The sequence below is a fragment of the Corvus kubaryi genome, unplaced genomic scaffold (assembly GCF_017639235.1).
Source record: "Corvus kubaryi isolate FWS band 111438036 unplaced genomic scaffold, C.kubaryi_AGA036_p1.0 66, whole genome shotgun sequence".
NCBI classification, from domain to species: Eukaryota; Metazoa; Chordata; class Aves; order Passeriformes; family Corvidae; genus Corvus; species Corvus kubaryi.
In genome coordinates this window covers 20,524,259-20,544,047 of record NW_024582054.1, presented here as the reverse complement: position 1 = coordinate 20,544,047, position 19,789 = coordinate 20,524,259, and the positions used below count along the sequence as shown (strand labels likewise).

Sequence of the window (19,789 nt, the reverse complement as noted above, 5' to 3'; positions counted from 1 at the left end):
AGATGTGCTAGCCTTTTCCTTGTTAGATCAATAGTATCTTTACACTCTTCCTGGCAAAGACTATGCCTCTGGTAAAACCGTTGGCCATGTTTGAAATACTTGTCTGTGTCTTCAACAGGGCAAGACAGGAGAATTGAATCAGCTGTTAAATGAAGTTAAATCAATGCAGGAGAAGGCTGTTACTTTTCAGCAAGAGAGAGACCAAGTCATGGTAGCACTCAAACAAAAGCAAATGGAGAGCAGTGCCCTGCAGAGTGAGGTACCAACAAATAATTTATAGTTGCAAGAAATAAATGAAAAAAGAATAACAAATTGCATCCATAATATTTTTTGGATTATCTTAGTAGCAATCACTTGTTAAAAGCACTTAAAATCAATACACTTGCAATGTGCTTGAATGGGCATGTGTTACTTTTGCTTAATTTTTTTTTATGAGAAGTAACATAGATTTTTTTTTTTATGTCCAAGTAACTCAAGGTATGTTCTACACAGGTACAGCATTTGCATGAGAAGGAGCAGCGCCTAAATCAGGAACTGGAGAGGTTGCGGAATCACCTTTTAGAAATGGAAGACTCCTACACCAGAGAAGCTTTAGCTGCAGAAGACAGAGAGGTCAAGCTAAGAAAAAAGGTTTTGATTTTGGAAGAAAAACTTGCATCCTCATCTACTGCAGTAGAGAATGCCAGGTAGTCTTTTAAATACCACAGTTAACTAGACTGGTGCTGATGGTTCTATTATACTGAATTGCCATCCTGTAACTTACTAAGCACTTGAGAAAACAAAAAGATACAAACTTTTGTTACTCAGAATCAAGAGGGTGATTTGAAATATACTTGGCTACTGTTGAGAATTTAATACATTTCTCCTTTTAATAGCAACTTTTGAAATCTTATATGGTTAACAGTGCTTAGAACTAGGAAAAAAATCCTCAACCCATCAGTTTAGTTGTGTGTTAAATCAAAAAAGAAAGTGACTTAACTTACTTTGAAGTCAAGGCTTCATTCAGTTTGAAAGAGTCTTATTTTATACACTTCAGTGCACAGATGTGACTGTCATGCTTTGTGAATTGCTTTCGAGACACATGCACATTCTTACTTTGTCCCTGATGCCATGGAAAGTATACACTGCTGAGAACTTCCTTCTTCTTAGTGTAAACATATAGATAGAGCAAGATGCATTGAATTTCTCATGGATAGCAGACTCTGGGACGCTAGAACCAGTTGTTGGGTTTTTATTTATTTGCCATAAACAGTTTTTTCAGCCAGAACAATGAAAGCCCAAGTATTAAAATTACTTACTGCTTATCTTGACTGCTTTAGTATCTTATTTAAGCAAATTTTGGTTGCTTCAAGCAAAATAATTCTTCTTTTCATGTTATTACAGTTGTCCAAATGAAGAAGTATTTTAATTAAAAATATGTATATAGCTGCAGTCTTGGGTTTTGAGGTTTTCTAAGCACCAAAGATGGATTCTGCTCTTAACTTTCTCAGGAGATCTCCAAGTTGAGCAGAATTTTTTGTGAAAAATTCTGGAGAAAGTGTAAGTGTTGGGAGAAGGTTTTGTGAAATCTGAGTGTTTAATTCTACATCAAACTTTTCAAATACCTTTCAAGAAATACTGCCTGTTTCCCAGCCAAGTAAATCAGGTTCAGAATATTTTTGCATAATGGGAAAGTAAATGGAGCATTCCATTGTTAGTATGTAGCAAGCTATATGAAGTTCTTGGAGACCAGGTTAGAAAGTAAGAACTGGTAGAAAGACCTATTGATTCATAGTCATTGAAGTAGACAATTAGCAAGATATGGATTCTTCTTTTTTTTTTTTATTGTCAAGATTTTGTTGCCAGACTTCATTAAAATATCTTTTTAGGTTGGTTTTGTTTGTTTGTTTTTGAAGAGGAATTGGGGGCAAAAATGCCATAATTTTTTTAAGTTGAGCTGAAAAATTCTAAGCTATTGTTTGCTGGGATTTGATTTTCTCTGTGATAATTTCTGTTATTTAAGTAATGTATCTTGTTTTCATTAAGTCATCAGGCTAGTCTGCAAGTTGAATCTTTGCAAGAACAGTTAAACCTGGTTACCAAGCAGAGGGATGAAACTGTTCTGCAGCTGACCATCTCCCAGGACCAAGTGAAGCAGTATGCACTGTCTCTGGCCAACCTGCAGATGGTACTAGAGCAGTTCCAACAGGGTAAGGTTTGTCAAGAAATAGCAAAGATTGCAACAAGTATTTTTTAGCTGGGATAGTTATCATATATTGATGCTTTTGAAATATTATTTACCTGGTTAACTTTTTGATAGCCTGAATTTAAGAATCTGTTGTCCGTTTAAAAACTTAAAAAACAAATTCTGTGAAAACTGTTGATCAATATCACATTTAAGAAACTTGAATTCCACCTCTACCTCATGAAGACCAGATATGATAATGCTGAGGTTTTGCAATTGCATATCTCAAGAAGAGTTACATGTTGCAAATTAAGATTTTTTTGTTTTGTCTCTTATTTTTTATCATTTAGAAGAAAAAGCTATGTATTCAGCAGAACTGGAAAGACACCAGAAACAGAGTGCAGAATGGAAGAAGAAAGCAGAAAACCTAGAAGAAAAAGTTGTGTCACTGCAGGTGGGCCGAATAATGAAATTGAACCTTGTCAAACTACTTTTTAATTCTTGACTGAGTAAGCAAAGCAGCATTCTTCTGCTGACCCTCCATTTTCTGAGGGTGTTTACAATCCAGTTATTTGAAAGAACAAGTGATTGGAGTCTCTTCATATGTCATGTCTGATGTGTGTTGTGTTAGTGTCATTGTGATAGCGATCTCCCTTGCTTCTCTTTTTGTCCCTTTCCAACCCTCTATTTAGGAGAGTTTAGAAGAGGCAAATGCTGCCCTGGATGCAGCATCCAGGCTTACTGAGCAGCTTGACATCAAAGAGGAGCAGATTGAAGAACTTAAGAAAGAAGGTAACAATATTTTCTTCATTTCTGCTTAAAATATTTCAAGCAGCTGAGGAGACTATGTAGTATTCCTAGAAACTTATTAAAATTCATATCCTATGAGAGAGAGACTAATTCTGTGCCACATTCTGAGGACTTCCTTGTTTATAAAGCAAATATGAAAAAGTATGTTTACCTTCTGTTAGGGATCTTTCTCAAAAAAAAGTCCTGTAGATGTTTTCTGGGTTTTGGGGGTTTTTTCCCTGTAAATACCAGGACACTTGATTTAGCTCTGTAAATGTCTTTTTTAAAAGTTGGAGAAATACCAAATGTTGTCAGATTTTCCAAAGTAACTACCATATTTGACATAGATATAGGAATACAGTGAGGTAGAGATAAAGGGTGTGCAGTGGGTCAGAGATGTAGAGGCAGCAGCTCTTGCACAGATGTGACTGCCCTCTCTGCTGGATATAGTGATAACTCATGCTTTGAACGTATGCAATTAATTATTGCTATTCCTTTTTAAGTGATAATTAGTCTTACTCTTGAAATAAATGATGTTTTCTTGAAGCATACTTGCTTATGATCAGAGAGATGGTGTGAAATGTCATTTGAAAGTCTTCAAGATTCCAGCAAGAACTTTACAAAAAAGTTATTCCTTTTCTGCTACATATTTGAATGCGTACTCACTTAAATTTAGTTCTCTCTAAGTGCAGTTTGGCATCCAGGTGGGCATCACAGGAGTTCACATACGAATTTTACAAGCTAAATTAAATTTCAAACTGCTACAATATACAACTCATGATCTGTTTTTGAATTGACTGATCTGTATATCTATTTCTCACTACAGACATTCACAGCAAAAGTTCACAAACACCCTGGATTGAAATTAGTTTTGACATAGGCAAACACTGCACTCTTAAATGGGAAGTTCTTCATTACTGTTTAATTTTGATGTCAAACCCTTGCATAAGAAAGCAGGAGGGGTTTGAACTTGGAGAGAAAACTAAATCTCAGTATCAAGCAGTGTTGTATTGGCAAGCAATTTACTTGATAAAAAAATTGAAATGGAATTGTTGCATAAAGGAAACAGCATTTTAACGTTGTTGTAAAGTGAATAATGATTTTTATAAAAAAAAAATATCACTTCATATTCTCTATTTATACAAGAAAACATATAATGTCTTATTGAAAATTGGCCAAATACATTCCCAGACACAGTTTTGTTAGCCAAATCTTTTGAAGGATTTCTTTATGGATTTTTTTGGCAGGAGAGGTGATTTTAATAGAAAAGTATAAGATGTACCAGATGCAGTTTTCTGGATTGCCATAAATGGTTAATAAATTATTGGAGACTGTAAATGTCTGGTTTACAGCAGTCCATGCTGAATTTTGGCTCAGGACTTTTTTGTTACTTAGTCTTTTCATACAGCCGAAGTATGTGTTTAAGTCCTTTTCAGCTGTAAGATTCTATTTTAGAAGGAAATGTTCCATTTTAAAAATATGTTTAATGGTAAATTGCATAGTCACTGTGGATGGAATATAGCAAAGTAGTGGTCCTGAAAAGTTGATCCACTTTGTTATAGAACCTTTTTTTCATTTAAATTATTAATACTTTTGGTTTAAAATTCATCATAAAGGGATAAATTAAGTGAATAAAAATGGAAAAAGCAACTCATACTGTCTTGCTTTGTAGAGAAATAGCAACAGTGTAAGATTTAATTGAAATTTGTTTTCAAATGCTGTTTATCTTTTTGTGGTGTTAGTAGTTTATTTCCCTTTTTATTCCCTTTTGTTCTGTGGACATCCAAATAACAAGTCACCTATGTTTGCTCCTGCAACTGTATCACTGTGTAATTATACTGCCAATGTTTTCCTTCAAGTATTGATGTCCTATTTAACCATATTTACAAAGTAGCATAATTTTAAGTAAATGTAAACCTTGAAACCACAGATCAGTTCTCCTGTGCCTCACCCTGATGTGTTGAGAGAGGAGTGTTGAAGAGCAGTCATATTACTGGAATGGATTTCGATGCATATGGATGTAGTTGTTACAAGATAGTGTTGTATAATACATGTTTTGCTTTGGTTAACTTGCTTTGAATGAGGAGTTTACTCTGTGTGTTCCTTGAATAAGAACTTTCCCAGCATGACATTAGTTAGTTTGTTCTATTCTGTACTCCTTAAAATTCATATTTGTGAAGTAAAATGTTTGTATAAAGATGTGGAGTATTTGAACAGGGCATATTAGGTTGTATCCATTTCACAGACTGGCTCTTTGATGTGTGTATATACAAAATCTCTGTGTGGATTCTCAGGGAGTTATTGGTGTTAATTGAGAACCATGTTTTGTCAACACAGTTGTGGCATGCACTTATTAAAGATTGAAAGTGGTGGAAACAAGAGTGGAATGCTTTCCATGCATCCCAGAAGATTTGAAGGTTGTAAAAATTCATAAGTCACTTTTCTTACAAAGATGTTGAGGGTTTTAGAAATTAAGATAGATAAACCAAGAGTGTATATTTTGTGGGGTTTTTTTAAATGAAGCATTTTCAATTAACACGAGCCTAAAAATTGTTAAAATGATAGGAAAACTAAGGTGATCAGCGGTTTTTCCAAAGGATTTGGAGATAAGCATTAAACCTTATAGAGGGAGAGGAGCAAAAGTTCATCCTGTTATCTTATACATCTGTAGGGTAGAGGTGGTCTTCACATGGACAGTCCATGTTACAGTGTGTTTGTCAAGCTTTTGTGTATGAATAATTGTACTTTTATTAGGCTTCAAAGGCAATATCTTACAGAACCCCTTTGGTTTGAGAATTTGGTGCAATATTACACTTTGGCAGTCTTGAGGTGAAGCCATTTGAGGTTTAACTTCCAAGAATTCTTAGTACCTTATATGTAATTACTTGCTTTCTTGTCTGAGAACAGTTTACTGCCAGTGTTCTAAAATCCTGCATTTGGGGATTTAATGAAGATAAATTTTTCTAGCAAGTTATTCTGTGGGTTTTATAGAAACTCCGCAGACCTGAACATCAGAGACTTCAATCCAATTTTTAATATTTCTGCATTTTTATAAAGAGAAAACTTTCTGCCTTGTTTCCTTACAATTGGAATGCTGTACGATATTTATGGCAAGTAAAACTTCTAGGAATTTTTTTTTCTTTATTATGAGCTTTATTTTTATGAGCTTTATGGGAAGTTAGAAGCAGCCCGAGTTACTGGCACAGTGTGGTTGGGGTAACTGGTGTATTTCAGTTAACAAGTAATTTGTGTTATTGGAATTTTAGAATTGTAGAGAAGTTGGTGCTGTGAAATTGTTGGGCAACAGTGAATATAACAATATCATGCCATGGCTTCTTTTAAAATCATGGGTTATTACATTTGTCGCCCTTGTTACACAGTCCAATGTTGTGAGACTCAAGTGTGTAGATAGTAAACAAATCGTTTATTAAGTTCAGGAATTTCAGGAAGCTGAAATGTTTACAGCACTGGTAAGTGCAGAATCTAAACTCTTCTCTTACTCTTCTAATAGTACCTGTTTTGTGTTTATGAAGAGGAAAAATAGTGTGTTTGTGCAGGCCAGGAAGATCATTCTCAGTGTTGTGCTATCCTAGATGAACAGATTCATTGCAGCCACTACAGAACAGTATCAGAACTTGGAGTCAGCATGCAAAAGAAGGCAGAAAATGTGTGTAGTGACTCCTAGCACGCTCTTAGGCTCCCTCACATTCATTGACTTATAATTCTGACCTATTTATTCAGTTTGCAGGTCATGATGCCTGACTGAAGTGTTTACCATTTTTCTCTCAGTTTTGTCTTTGGTTAATAGTAGCTGTGGCATTTAATGTCTTCCATTCATATTTTTGTTCCCAAAGTACGGGTAATCTTGCATCTCTCTGCCTCTCTTGCCAGTATACTGAACTGTGAAGTTCAACACTGTTTCTGTGATGCATTAGTGTGTCCCAGTATGCTGTTTCCAGAGCTTGCATCAGTTACAGGAGTGAGAAAGGTCCTAGCAGAACAGACCCACAGCAAGCTCCTGATGTTGCTCTGCTAGCCAGTAATTCATCTGGGAAACTTGAGAACTTCTTGGTGCTTCAAAGGCTGTAGCAACCTGACAGTAGGGTGTACAGAATACCTGGGCTTGGGTAGTATTGGAGGTTAAGGGCAGAGATGAAAAAGACCTGATGCCAACATGGAGTTTGCTCATTATGAAAAAGATTGCCACCACAGAACTACAGACCTTGCTGTAGAGTTTCTTTCCAGTTCTGTATTATTTAGATGAAACAGAGTTCATCAGACCTTCTGCAATGGATTTATTTAATGTGCGTTCCTGTACTTCAGTATTGAGTATCATTCCTGAAATTTAGGTTGTGGTTTCAAATAGTAATGATGTAGTAGACACCTTTTTATAAAAAAATCACATAGATTTTATGGGTTTGTTTTTTATTTAAAAGCACCATAGCAATATTTATAGAAGTGTGTATTATTGATAAATTTTGCAATAATGTTTCAAAGTTTTGATTTTTGTTAATTTTGCTGTGATATCAATTTATAGGTGAGATCAGAAGAGAAATGTTAGAAGATGTACAAAATAAACTAATGAACCTTATGAACAGCACGGAAGGAAAAGTGGACAAGTAAGTCTTTGCTGAAAGATTTGACTTAAATTTTTGGGTTTTATTCCTCTCAGTGTACAGATGTGGCACTCACAGTTGCAAGAGTAGTGCAGGACTGTACTTCTGTATGTTATCTTGTAATTACAGTTTAATTATTTTGACATTTTTCAATTGCTTGGTGGTTGTAAATAGTCATTTTGATTACTAAAACCAACAGATTTGGATCAGTGATGTGTTTCTTAAGTAGAAAGAAGTGCACTTCTGTAGCATGAGCTGTGCAAATGGAGATAAGAGTTCTTAATGAACGTATTTTATAATGTTCAAGGTGTGAACAGCAAGCCCTTTCATGTATCTGCATCACCTGGATGTCATGTAAATCTCTTCCTTGGTCATTTTTTTTCTTCTCTACCCAGCAGAACTGAAACAGGGATAGGCAAATGGGCTCCCCTGTCCCTTTCCTTACATCTTGGTTTGGGACTACACAGAGCTATCTCTTTAAATGCTCTTTTGAATCAAGATCTTAGAACAAGCATTTTCCCTGACTGTAGTGTGTGCATCAAAATTTGCTCATGTACCCTTCAGTTTCACTTTACTGCATACAATATTGCTAATACTGTCCAAATTCACACTTACTATGTAAGAAATGTGATAACTTACAAAAGGAGGAAATTGGTGAGGCACCTTTTTAGTTATTTGTATTTGATGTGTTTATTTGAATTACTGTAAATTAGTCAAGAGTATGAGGAATAAATGCATCAATATTATGGTATCAGCTGTTACACAATAGCAGCTTGTATAAGTAGCTTCTTTTGTTCTGCAGACTGTTGATGAGAAATCTCTTTATTGGACATTTTCATACTCCAAAAAATAGACGTCTTGAAGTGTTAAGGTTAATGGGAAGTATCTTGGGACTAAAAAAGGATGAACTTGATCAGGTAATACTTTGCAGAAAACTAGGCTTCTTTTTTTCCTTTCTTTTTTTTTTTTTCTTCTTTTCTTTTTTTTTCTCTTTTTTTTCAGTATCCTTACCTGAAAATAGAATCACTTGCTGCTAAACTAAATGTGACTGTCCCTGCACATCTTGTGGGGAAAGTATGTTTTTTCTTCTTTCATCTCACTTTTTTTTTCATGTGGGACATGCTGATCTTAATCTTTCGATAACGTTGTTTTAATAGAGTAGATTTCATTTTATTGATGAATGCTAATGCATAAAGGAAAGGATTTAACTTTGTGCTGTTGTGTATAGTAGCTGTAATATATCAGTTACAGAAAAGTAAATCTGTTATATATGTGCCAGTAGTATTGTGAAGAATGTGAGGCTTATATTTTTAAGTAAAGAGCCAGCTTTTTAGACTGCCAGTCTAAAAGTGAGAGGCGGAGAATATGGTTTTGACAATAATAAAAAATTTTTATTTATCTCTTTGAGTGCCACATTGTTATAGTGCAGCTCATTATATTTACTCACTTTCTTTCATCTGCTGCTTTATTTTATTTTGTTTCCTAACTGTTTTCTTTAAATACTTCTCTAGTTACTATCTGAAGAGCAAAGAGGAGTTACAAGATGGGTGACTGGCTGGCTTGGTGGAGGAGCAGGGTCAAAGAGTGTTCCTAGTACACCTTTGAGACCAACTCATCAGAACATTTTTAATAGTGTAAGAATTAATCATTCATTCTCTTTGAGTGCAAAAATGGGGAAGTTGCATATTAATGCTCATGTTTGGCTCATCAGTATATTGAGCTTCATTTACTGATGCTACTGTATCTTGCATTAATTCTTTTGTGCAACTGCATTGGCAAAAGTTTTTTTCCTGCACTAAGGAAATATGTAGACATTGAAAATTATACAATACTAAATCTTGTGCTAATACAGAAGGCAATTACTGTTTCACTGGTTCCTGGCATCACTCTTTTCTTACACTATGGACTTCATCTTGCAAACTATGAGTACTGGAAGTTAAATATATGTGAGAGTCTGGAATTCTGCAATACTCAACAGTATGGAAGACCATGACATTGTATTTTGATGGCTCTGTTCCCATATGTCCTTTAAATTTAAATTGAAAAGCTTTTTCAGCTGCTGCAGCTAGTGCCTCTTCTGTGCAACATATAAAACTGGTATTTTAAGTTTTCAAATGCTGTAAAGCAACAGATCTCATAGCATGATCCATGGGAGCAGTTTATCTATGGAACTTTTCATTTTGCAGGCCAGTAAATAATGTACTCAAGGACCAAGTATGAGGGGTTGGGGTTTTTGGATTGACTTTATGTTTTTGCTCAGTTATGCTAGAAATGTTAAGAATGGATTCCTGTAAATCATCTTGAAGTGTAGGGATTAGTTTTTCCCCCTAAAATAGTGCAGGCACATAAGCCACTAAAGGACTGTGGCCTATGTGGTTTATAGATGTAAAAGAGAAAAATTAATCCTTTTGTGTGAATAGTACAGGCTTTACTAAGTCAAATTTTATCTTGTGATGCTACCGACACCTTAATCATTCTATGCTTCCTTTATTTGAGATTCTTTGTGAAATAAAGCATACATGGGCTTTAAGAGAAAAGATTGGGGTTTATGTTTTTCTGGAGGAGAGATTGGTTGAGCAAAAGACAAAGGAAATACTGTGATGTCAGTACTAGCATGGGATTCTTGAAACAGCTGGCTTAAATCAATAATGGAACCATAGTAGAAGTATGTGTGTTATCTTTAGAGTTTATCAATTTTACATAAATGCTTCTTAGTGAGACAGCAACAAAGAATGTATTTTGAAAATAAATTTCATTGTCACTCACTGAGGACTGCTTAGTACTAAGTACAAGTACAAAATTGATTGCAGGCTGTTGACAGCTTTTTGTTTTATGTATGTATGTATGTATTTTTGGCTTAGTGCTTTTCACCAGAGCATCAGTGAAATATAATAACTAGTAGCCTCTTACAGTCTTTTTCAGAACTGTTTGTGAAATTCCTTGAAACGGAATCTCGCCCAAGCCTTCCCCCACCCAAGCTCTCTGTTCATGGCATGAAACCTTTGGGAGCAGCAGGAACTGGTAAAACTAACAGTACTCCATCCAACAGTCAAATGCAAGGTAATATTTGAATCTTTACATAGAATATAAATAACTAAAGGTAGAATTTTCAAGAGGACTTTAATGATTCTGTGCTTCCTCACTTGTGAATTATGAATTTGATTTCTTCTGCCCCAACCATTTCCTACTTTTCTCTTTTTATTTTTTTTAATTCTTCTCCTATCTCTCCTTCCCACTGCATCTATACCTCACTTTCTAAACTCTCAGAAGATTAGAGAAACCAAATTCCCTTTGATATGGAAAGGATTTAACAGCACCTGTTAAAGCCAAACGGATGCTGTGCAGACAACTTCATATGGTGTAGTAGTGAGCACAGTCCTGATTTTCAGCATCCCTGTTGATCAGCTTGTGTTGAACTGAGTGAAGAATGCAAGTAATACAACTTTGCAGTGTCTTTCCGGTGTGTAGAACTGGTTGCTCAGAGAGGACCAAAATGAAATCAGTTAAGTGTATGGCCTGGTATGAAATCTCTGTAAGCTGTGCAAGAGTGTTTGATTTTTTTAAGGCAGAGAACAATTAGGCTTATATTATGCATGTTAAATTAATGTACTTTTGTCTTAAGTAATTTAAGGTTCAAATCTTCAGTTTAACTGGTCCAGTTTGTTCTTAATTTTTTGTGTTCAAGACTTCACCTTAATATAGGCCTGCTGATTTGCAAAAGCTTGTTTTGTTTGAAACTTAGCTGTAAACTCAAAAGAAAATAAAAACAAAAACCCCGAACACCAAACCCCGACTTATTATACATGTGTACAGAGAGAGAGAGAAATGCTAAAAAACCCTCTTTCAATTCACCTAAAGTAGTTGGATGTTACAAAGTGCTGTTTATTTATGGGGGTTTTCTTGGGGCTGACTCTGGGGAATCTGTGCTATGTGCTGGGAAACTTTCCTGTGGTCTGCATTGTAGTGCATGTGCCAGGGCCCTTACACCTCTGCACAGTGCTGGAGTCAGTGTGACAGATATGTCATGCCTGGCATTGCAAAGGTGAAGTGAACTGCAGAGGGGGTTCACATTGCCTTTCAGATGTGCACGGTTTTTTGGGTAGCTTGAGCTGTTACAGAATTTTGGTGGTGGACTTGGCAGTGCTGGGTTAATAGTTGCACTTGACTTTAAGGGTCTTTTCCAACCTAAATGATTGTATGGTCCTATGAGAGAAGTCAGAGACAATAAAAGTCTTTGAGGGTGTCTACTGTCCATGGCAAGGAGATTTTCAAGGACTTACATGTTGCAGAAGTGATAGGCAATTTTAGAACGTCTCTGTGAACAAATGCTGTAAAATTGGATAGATTTAGGAATGCTTTTTAACAAAGTGTTTTCATTGTTGGTTTAGGTTTTTGGGGTTTGTTTTTTTCTTATATTCCAGATTCTGCAGTCTCGGGAATGGGTAGAAGACCAGATGCAAATCCATTTATAGCACCTCGATCTGCAGCAGTGCCTCTCATAACACCAGCTACTAGTTCTGGACATCTGCTTATGAAACCTATTTCTGATGCATTGCCTACTTTTACACCACTGCCAGTGTCCCCTGATGCCAGTGCTGGTGCTGTATTAAAAGACCTCCTAAAACAATAGATCATCTTGTATCAGTATGATGAGCACTTTAAGGAAAATGAGAACACTATGTTGTATATAATTTATCACGATGAGGCCTTCTGTAAAAAGTCATGTATTTGACTTCAATTGTACTTTGCTTTTCTTGTACTTACAAACTTATCAGTGCTTCAGAAATTCTAATGGTGGAATGAATAACTGCGTTCTGTATAGCAGGCATTCATTTTGGGCGTGGGTTAAATATTTAACTGAGGAAAAAATCTATCTTGTTGCTAGATTGTCACAAGACAAATTAAAGGATTTTTAAACCTTATGTATACTGGGTTGTTTCAGATATGCATAAGACAGCATTAACTCTTTGGTGTTGAGATCTGTTTTTCCATTAAAATGATCTGCCATCTACCTTACAGAACCAGAACTGAAAGAAATACATAAACCACCCAAATAATGTTGTTTACTTAATGTACTTTTGGACATATATCTCTTATTTACAAGTTTGATTCTATTTGGGGGGCAATTTGAGGCACATTAATCTCTTTGCACAATGATTTGATATACCCCCCCAGACTAATAGGTGTTTTCAGCAGTCTAATCCATCAGCACTAAGGAGTTAACTAGGGAAGTGAGGCTAGAGATATTCATGTGAAGAGTGGGTAATTTAGCAAATGATACATTCATATATATACAGACACTGTGCTTTAATGGTCCAAGGTGTATATTTGAGAGACTTTTTATCTTGCAAGATTTTGTAGATCCAAATATAGACTTAAAGCTTGAACACATGTATAGAATTAAAAGGGAGGAAGGTGTTTGCTTATCTCAAATGTGTAAATAGGTCTTTGTAAAGCCAAGGCCAAAGTCAGTTACTGTGTAAATTTTGTTGTGATAACTTGTATGCTTTGTTTGGCAGGTAAAGAATGAAGTTGCATACTAAAGGATAAGAGTCATCCTCATAGTGAATCTGAGATAAAACATCTTCAGTTTAAAATGTGTAATTTCTTAATCCTTTTATATGCCTCTCCTTGTTAAGTCAGTGTTAAGATAACTGTTGTGCAAGTTCTATATTAGAACTGTCAACCTCCTTCATTTTCATTAAGGTCCTGGATGAAAGAGTTATATTTAAATAAAATAATTACTGAAACTTGTACAGAACCAACCAAAATAATGCAAGAAATCTTTGCATTTATTTATATAGAGGTCAAATAGTGAATTTCTTTTGTTGCCTTGAAACCTTGCAAAGGTTTTTTTAATTGCTGTACTTAATTTAAGAGCTGTTTGAATCCTTTGTCTCCAGTATATTAATGTTTCATGGAAGACTTAGCAAACTTGTAAGTGGATTGACCATATTGGGGTTTGATTTTAAATTTTTTACCCCATTATGGACAGTTTGGCAGATTGATTTCTAAAAAGATAGCAGCCACATATTTACCAAAATAAATTCTGTGTTTTGTAATAAATGTATTGAGAATCTCAAATTACCTCAGCTGAGAATATCGCAGTTAGGTACTTCAAATGTAGATCTTCATTTAAACTGGACTGGAACAGCTACCTTTTTTTTTCCATAGCAATTATAAAGTAAAGTGAAATCAGATGGCTTCTGTGCAATCTCCCTTGGTCTTGTAGTCATGGCTGTTCAATGATAAATAGCTGCTTCGCAATAAAATTACCTTTTGGTGAGCCAGAGCAGAAGGAAATGTTTAGTTTTTAAAAATTATGTGACTTACATGTTGTAAATTACAAATGGAGTCATGCTGCTCACTATTCTCTGAAGATACTAATGGAGCAGTTCTTAACTTTTTTTTTATGCATTTTTTTCTTCTTCAACTGCAGAGAACTTAATATGTACACATTTCTCTTTCAGGAAGCTTTCTAAATGCCAATAAAGAAAACATAGTAAGACCATTTGTTTCTGCATGCTGTAAATCAGTTCCATTTGTACAATAAGCTGTGAGTTTGAAGAGGGAAGTCTAATACCAAGCAAAGGTACTGAAGAACTTCAGAGTTCCTCATTAAGCTCCTTGAGGGAGAAGAAAATCTATAGCAGAGATACAAAAGGCTTCCGTCCTTAAGTCCTAGGAGGTGAGCTCTGTTGAACTATGGAGAAAATTCTTATGCCTTAGAGGTTTCTGTTCTAAGGCTTGTTCCACAGGTACATTGGTGGGGTTTGATGCTTTGTTAGAAATCAGCTGGGCTTTGTGTTCCAGGCAGTACTTTTGTGCAGAGAAGTGTAGAACAACTTCATTACTTTGTTTCTTTCTTCCTTCTTTGAATGTTTCACAGACCATTACAAACATTCAAGCTTTGTTTTCATTGAATGATTAGTAGATATATTTTTTCCTCTAATTTTTCTTCTATGTTTACTTTGTTCTTGATAACTGTTCCATATATAGTTGCCTTACCAGTTTCCCACATGTACATACGTGACTCATGTAGTCTGTCCTGTTAATTGTGTGGGTCTTTCACACAGCAGCATGAGGAAAAAAAAATCTCTGGAATTTATTAACAAGGTGCAGTAGTTGAAAATTTTCATTCTATCATTTAATGTAATTGTTTTCTTTTCTGTGGCTTTTGCAAGGAAAAAAAGGTGTCTGGTCCTCCTAGTTTTGGTCTAACAAGTTATCAGTTATCTTTAGTGGTAAGGTCACAGAATTCTATTAACAGATTCATTTTGCAAACTTGATATAAGGAGGGGGGAAACAAAGGTTAATATTTTCCATTGTTCTCTTTAGACTTTCTCTCTTTTTTTTTTTTTTTCCCCTGTTCTTTGCTTATCCTGCATTCCATGCAGAGAAGGAAGTAACTGGTTGATCTTTCTAATTGTGAATGTGGTTTGGGGTTTTTTATTGGGGCAGGGCAATGTTGGGGGGTTTTTTTGTTGTGTGTTTTTTTTTTTTTTTTTTTAATTAAACTTTCCTGCATTACACCAGTTAGTCACAGCAATATAATTTCACACATTATAGTGACCAGTGTAGAAATAACTTTTTTTTTTTTTAACCAAATGTCAATCCCCTGCATTTTAGTATTTTTTCTTCCTGTCATTCTTGACCATTTTGCGTAAGTTGTTACCAATAAGGCAGGTGATCTGGACTATGTATAGGAGTGACTGATGGCTAAAGTAGAAGAGACAGAATGGAAGATACTTGCCTTGTAAGTATTTCACATTGTCACATACCTCATGAAAGCTTTGCAGTTAATTAATGTCTTCTTACTGCTGATGTCAATATTGATACACTGCTGCGTTTTTGGTATTTTCATAGAATCATGAAACTGCCTTGTTTGGAAAGGGCCTTCAAGATCATCCAGTTCCAATCCCCCTGCCACAGGCAGGGACACCTTTCACTAGACCAGGTTGTTCAAAGTCCCGTCCAACCTGGCCTTGAACACTTCAGCAGATGGGGCATCCACAACTTCTCTGTGCAACCTATTCCAATGTCTCACCACCCTCACAGTCAAGAATTTCTTTCTAATATCTAATCAAACCCTACCCTCTTTTAATCTGTAGTCTGTGGAAAAAGTGAAAAAATATTACAATATTTGAGTTATGGTCAACTATTATTAGAGGGTTTTGCCAGTTATTGATAGAAGAGAGTTTAGAAGCGCTGTCACATGTGGTGTTGTAACAAGCACTGACAGACTACAGACCAATGGTATCAGGGAAACAAACTACTTATACCTGTTTTGTGTGTTTGTTAACAAAGGGAGCAAGCTGACCCTTGTACCAGCAACCAAGAATGTTCTATCTCCCTTAGCGTAAAGGACATCTAACTCTTCAGAGAGCTGCCTGGATACTGTTTGAATATTAGCCAGTATCACAAAGGTAAAGGGAATCTTGGCAGTACTGAGTAGTTAGCCGCAAGGTTTTCTTTTTTGACATTAGATGCTGCCTGCTTTTCCTCCCAGTGAATTTCCAGATGGTGATGCAAGGTGGATTGAATTGCAGCATGATCAGGTGTGGAAGCACAGACCAAGGAGATTTTACAGATTTGAGGCAGCTAGGAACTATTTATTTCATGTCACTTATGAAATAGTAGCTCTTAGCCAGCACTCTAGTACAGCCACTTAGTAACTAATGTTTGTTGATGGAATAGTCCAAGGGGTTAGGAAAAAAAAGGTGTGTAACACACTCCAAGTGGTGCCTATTTTGTCATTTGGCAGCTTTCTGCCAAGGCTCTCCTACGAGGTGAGCAAAGTCAGATGGTTGATTTTGAGCTAGTAAAAACCGACCAGTGGTATCTCCTGACTCCCTAGAATGGGAAGCACTGTTAAACACAACCCTCTGAGAACAGAAAGCCAAGAGTTATAATGCTTCAAATGTAACTTTTTGTAAATTGGGGGGTAGGGAACTAAGGACATTCTAAGGTTTTGAAAATTATTTTGACCTTTTCAGGGCTGCAGAGAAAGACAGCAGCCCACATTAAGCTGGATGTTTAGAACTAAATAAAGCTACACTCATTTGTACAACTTAGCCTGAATCCATGAGTTTCCTGAACAGTTAATATAGTATTACCAACAAAATATACTTACTCTAAGCAACAAAGTTGCAACTGGATGTAAATAGAGCAACAGTAAGAGGTAGTAGCAGTTTTGAGTAAATACGGATAAAAAGTTCCTAAATGGGAACAAGTATAAGAAATGTAAGCTGCAAACATTATTTCACAGAATCCATTAGAAAAGACTTCTGAGATCATTGAGTCCAAGCTTTGACCAAACATACCTTGTCAACGAGACCATGGCACTGAGTGCCACATCCAGTCATCGCTCAACAACCCTTTCTGTGAAGAAATTTCTCCTGATGTCCGACCTGAACCTTCCCTGGGGCAGCTTGAGGCTGCTGTCTTCTCATCTGGTTGCTTGGAAGAAGAGACCGACTCCTGCCTGGCTACATCCTCCTTTCAGGTAGTTGAAGAGAGCGGTATGGTCACTTTCTCAGGAGAATAAATAGAGATAATGAGAGTGATTCCAGACACTATTTGGGTGCAGGTGTCTAAGAAGCTGCATAGGGAAAAGGAAATAAGGGATTCAGGTTTCAGCTCATCATGAGGAAAGCCAACCACATGGTGATTGTAAATTTAACCTTTATGTAAAACTGTTTCCTTATCTCCTGCAGTAGTTTTCTTTATTGTTATAAGGTATTAAAGTATTTGAGTGATGCTTTTGTGTGTAATAAAAGGGTATTTTCAGAATTACAAGCAAATTACCAAGTTGATTCTGGTTCACCTGTGTGTTTTGGTTTACATGCTGTACCATGGATACAACACTAAATTGTAGCAGGAGTAAAATTGTAGTAAAGAAAGTGGTTTAAATGGTAGACTGGAGCATTGAAAAATAGTAATCAAAATTGAAACTTTTTCTGGAAATAGATTTGGAAAATATTTAGACTGCACTTTGCTCTATGTTTAAGTAGTAGCTGCCAATAAAAATGAAGACAAACAGAACACTACCTTATTTTTGACAATAGGAGCAGTAACAGATGTATTCAACAGTTTTCAGCTAACATAGAGAAGGCTTATTATGAAACTACAAAAATTTGAGGAGTACAGGATTCTAAAGAAAATGAATGAGTCATAACTAGGGTTGCCAGATCTGTCTGGCCGCAAACACAGACTGAATAGCACATTGTCTGCAGAGTGCTCTGGATGAAGGACCTGCAGAGTGCCACTGCAGGCAGAGGGGTTGCAGGTGGTACCTCTGTCCTTACTGGACTGAACAGAACAGCAACTATGGTGTGCTTCCCAGAACCTGCCAAGTCGGCGGGGCTGGGGATCCAGGGAGCCTGCTGCACTCTGGCTCTGATGTTCTTCTCCTGAACTCAATCAGTGGTTCCAACTGCCTTGTACAGGCACTTAAATAGCGTGATGCTTTGCTGGCAACCTGAAGCCTGCACTGCCCTGGCCAAATGGGACTGAGCAATCTAGTTCATGAAGAAGATTTTCATTAGAAACTAAAATGGAATAGGGAAACATCAGAAATTACTGCAATTGATCGAAGCCTGGAGGGCCAACCCTCCTGTTGCAAAAGTATGAAGGAAACTCTGGCAAGACACCAAACTGCAACTTAATTGAGCCTGTGACTCATAGGGGGAAGGCTACGTGTACTCTGCCACAGCGATGTGGTCTTGACACTGTGCTTGGCACTGAGTCCCCGCATTGCCCAGGGTACTGATGCATCTCTCACTGTTGCCACAGTGCAGAGAGGCAATGTGCTTAATACTGAGAAGTTCCACTTCAAAGAGCAGTTGGACTTACCTTCTTGTGTCCTTCACTCTTTGATCCCCCATCCCTGGTCTCTTTGTAAGTATCTTGGCAGACCTCCTAATGTTCCATGCCCCTGTGCCAAGTCCCCTGGGAGTCTCAGCCACACCTAACTAAGCTTCAGTGCCCATTCCATGGTCCTTTTCTGGGTTGGCCCAGGGTGGCTAAAAAGGCTATAGATGAAGTTAAAAACTTTGAAATGGCAGCTGTTATACAAAAATTCCCAAGTTTTGCTGAAAAAAAAAAATCACATTTGCTATTTACAGGTGCCAGTTAGGAGTTGGCTGGAGCCGGTTTCCATTGCGCAGAGCTAGAGTAAATTTAAAAATAAACTTCTATACCGTGGAGCAGAGCTATTTTTCTGAGGTACGTAGTTCTTAAGGATAGTCTCCAAGAAAACCTATGCCTAAAAGATCACAGAATCATTAAGGTTGGAAAAGACCCTTAAGACCATAAAGGCCAGCCTTTGATGGATCATCACCACATCAACTAGACCATGGCACTAAGTGGCATGTCCAGTCATTTCTTGAACACCTCCAGGGATGGTGACTCTACCATCTCCCTGGGCAGTCCATTCCAATGTTTAGCAACCCTTTCCATGATGAACTTCTTCCTGAATTTCACTAAATCTCCTGTGCTGTACTACTGATTTCCAGATATTTTGGATTTACTGTTCCATATTTTATTAACAATTATATAGAAACCTATGAAATATAGGATTGTATTTGGTAGTTTTCTTCTAGCACCAGGGCAATTTTGTGAGAGATTGCACTTCAGATAAACAATTCAGCTGTTGCTAACAGTCATATTTAATTCAGTTAACAATTTCTAAATGTCAAGTGAGTTCTGATTAATGGTTTTTCTTCATTTTCTTGATTTTTTCTGCAACCTCTCCTGCTGACATTTCAATTTAGACATATCATTCCAAACAGGATTTTTTTGTTTGTTTTTACTTATTTCTTTTTCTTTCTTTTTTTTTTTTTTTTTTTTTTTATTCCACCATGGTAATCTCTTGAAGTTTCTCTAGCAAAAACAGATGAAGAAGAAACACTTCACCTTCTACAGTGGTTTTAAATTTTCTAAGCACTATTTTTATACCTTGTTCATCTGTTGGCTTTGCAGACTGGCAGATTTCCTGCTTGTGGTGTGTCTGAAAAAGAATTTATTATTAGCTTTTATGCTTCTTATGATTTGTTTCTCAAACCTTCTTGGCCTGACTTTCTGTTTTTCACATTTAACCTGTCAGAGTTTTTGTTCTTTTCTATTTTCTTTATCTGGCACAACTTCAGCTTCTTGAATTTTGTTATGGAACTTGTCCTGGGTTGCAGTGTATTCTATTACCATCCTCAGGAGCCGTTGA

The 19,789-nt window shown here is 36.4% G+C and overlaps 1 protein-coding gene across 1 annotated transcript in view; it reads left to right on the top strand.

Moving 5' to 3' along the window:
- Positions 1-14,080, top strand: part of TRIP11 (thyroid hormone receptor interactor 11) — a 29,330-nt gene extending 15,250 nt beyond the window's left edge. Inside the window, exons 11-20 of the mRNA XM_042047790.1 lie at positions 119-259; positions 493-686; positions 2,026-2,189; positions 2,515-2,618; positions 2,857-2,956; positions 7,491-7,572; positions 8,372-8,486; positions 9,081-9,203; positions 10,482-10,629; positions 11,991-14,080. Coding sequence (XP_041903724.1) covers positions 119-259; positions 493-686; positions 2,026-2,189; positions 2,515-2,618; positions 2,857-2,956; positions 7,491-7,572; positions 8,372-8,486; positions 9,081-9,203; positions 10,482-10,629; positions 11,991-12,199 — 1,380 coding nt within the window. The 3' untranslated portion in view covers positions 12,200-14,080. The remainder of the gene's footprint in view (positions 1-118; positions 260-492; positions 687-2,025; positions 2,190-2,514; positions 2,619-2,856; positions 2,957-7,490; positions 7,573-8,371; positions 8,487-9,080; positions 9,204-10,481; positions 10,630-11,990) is intronic.
- The last annotated feature ends 5,709 nt before the right edge of the window (positions 14,081-19,789 follow it).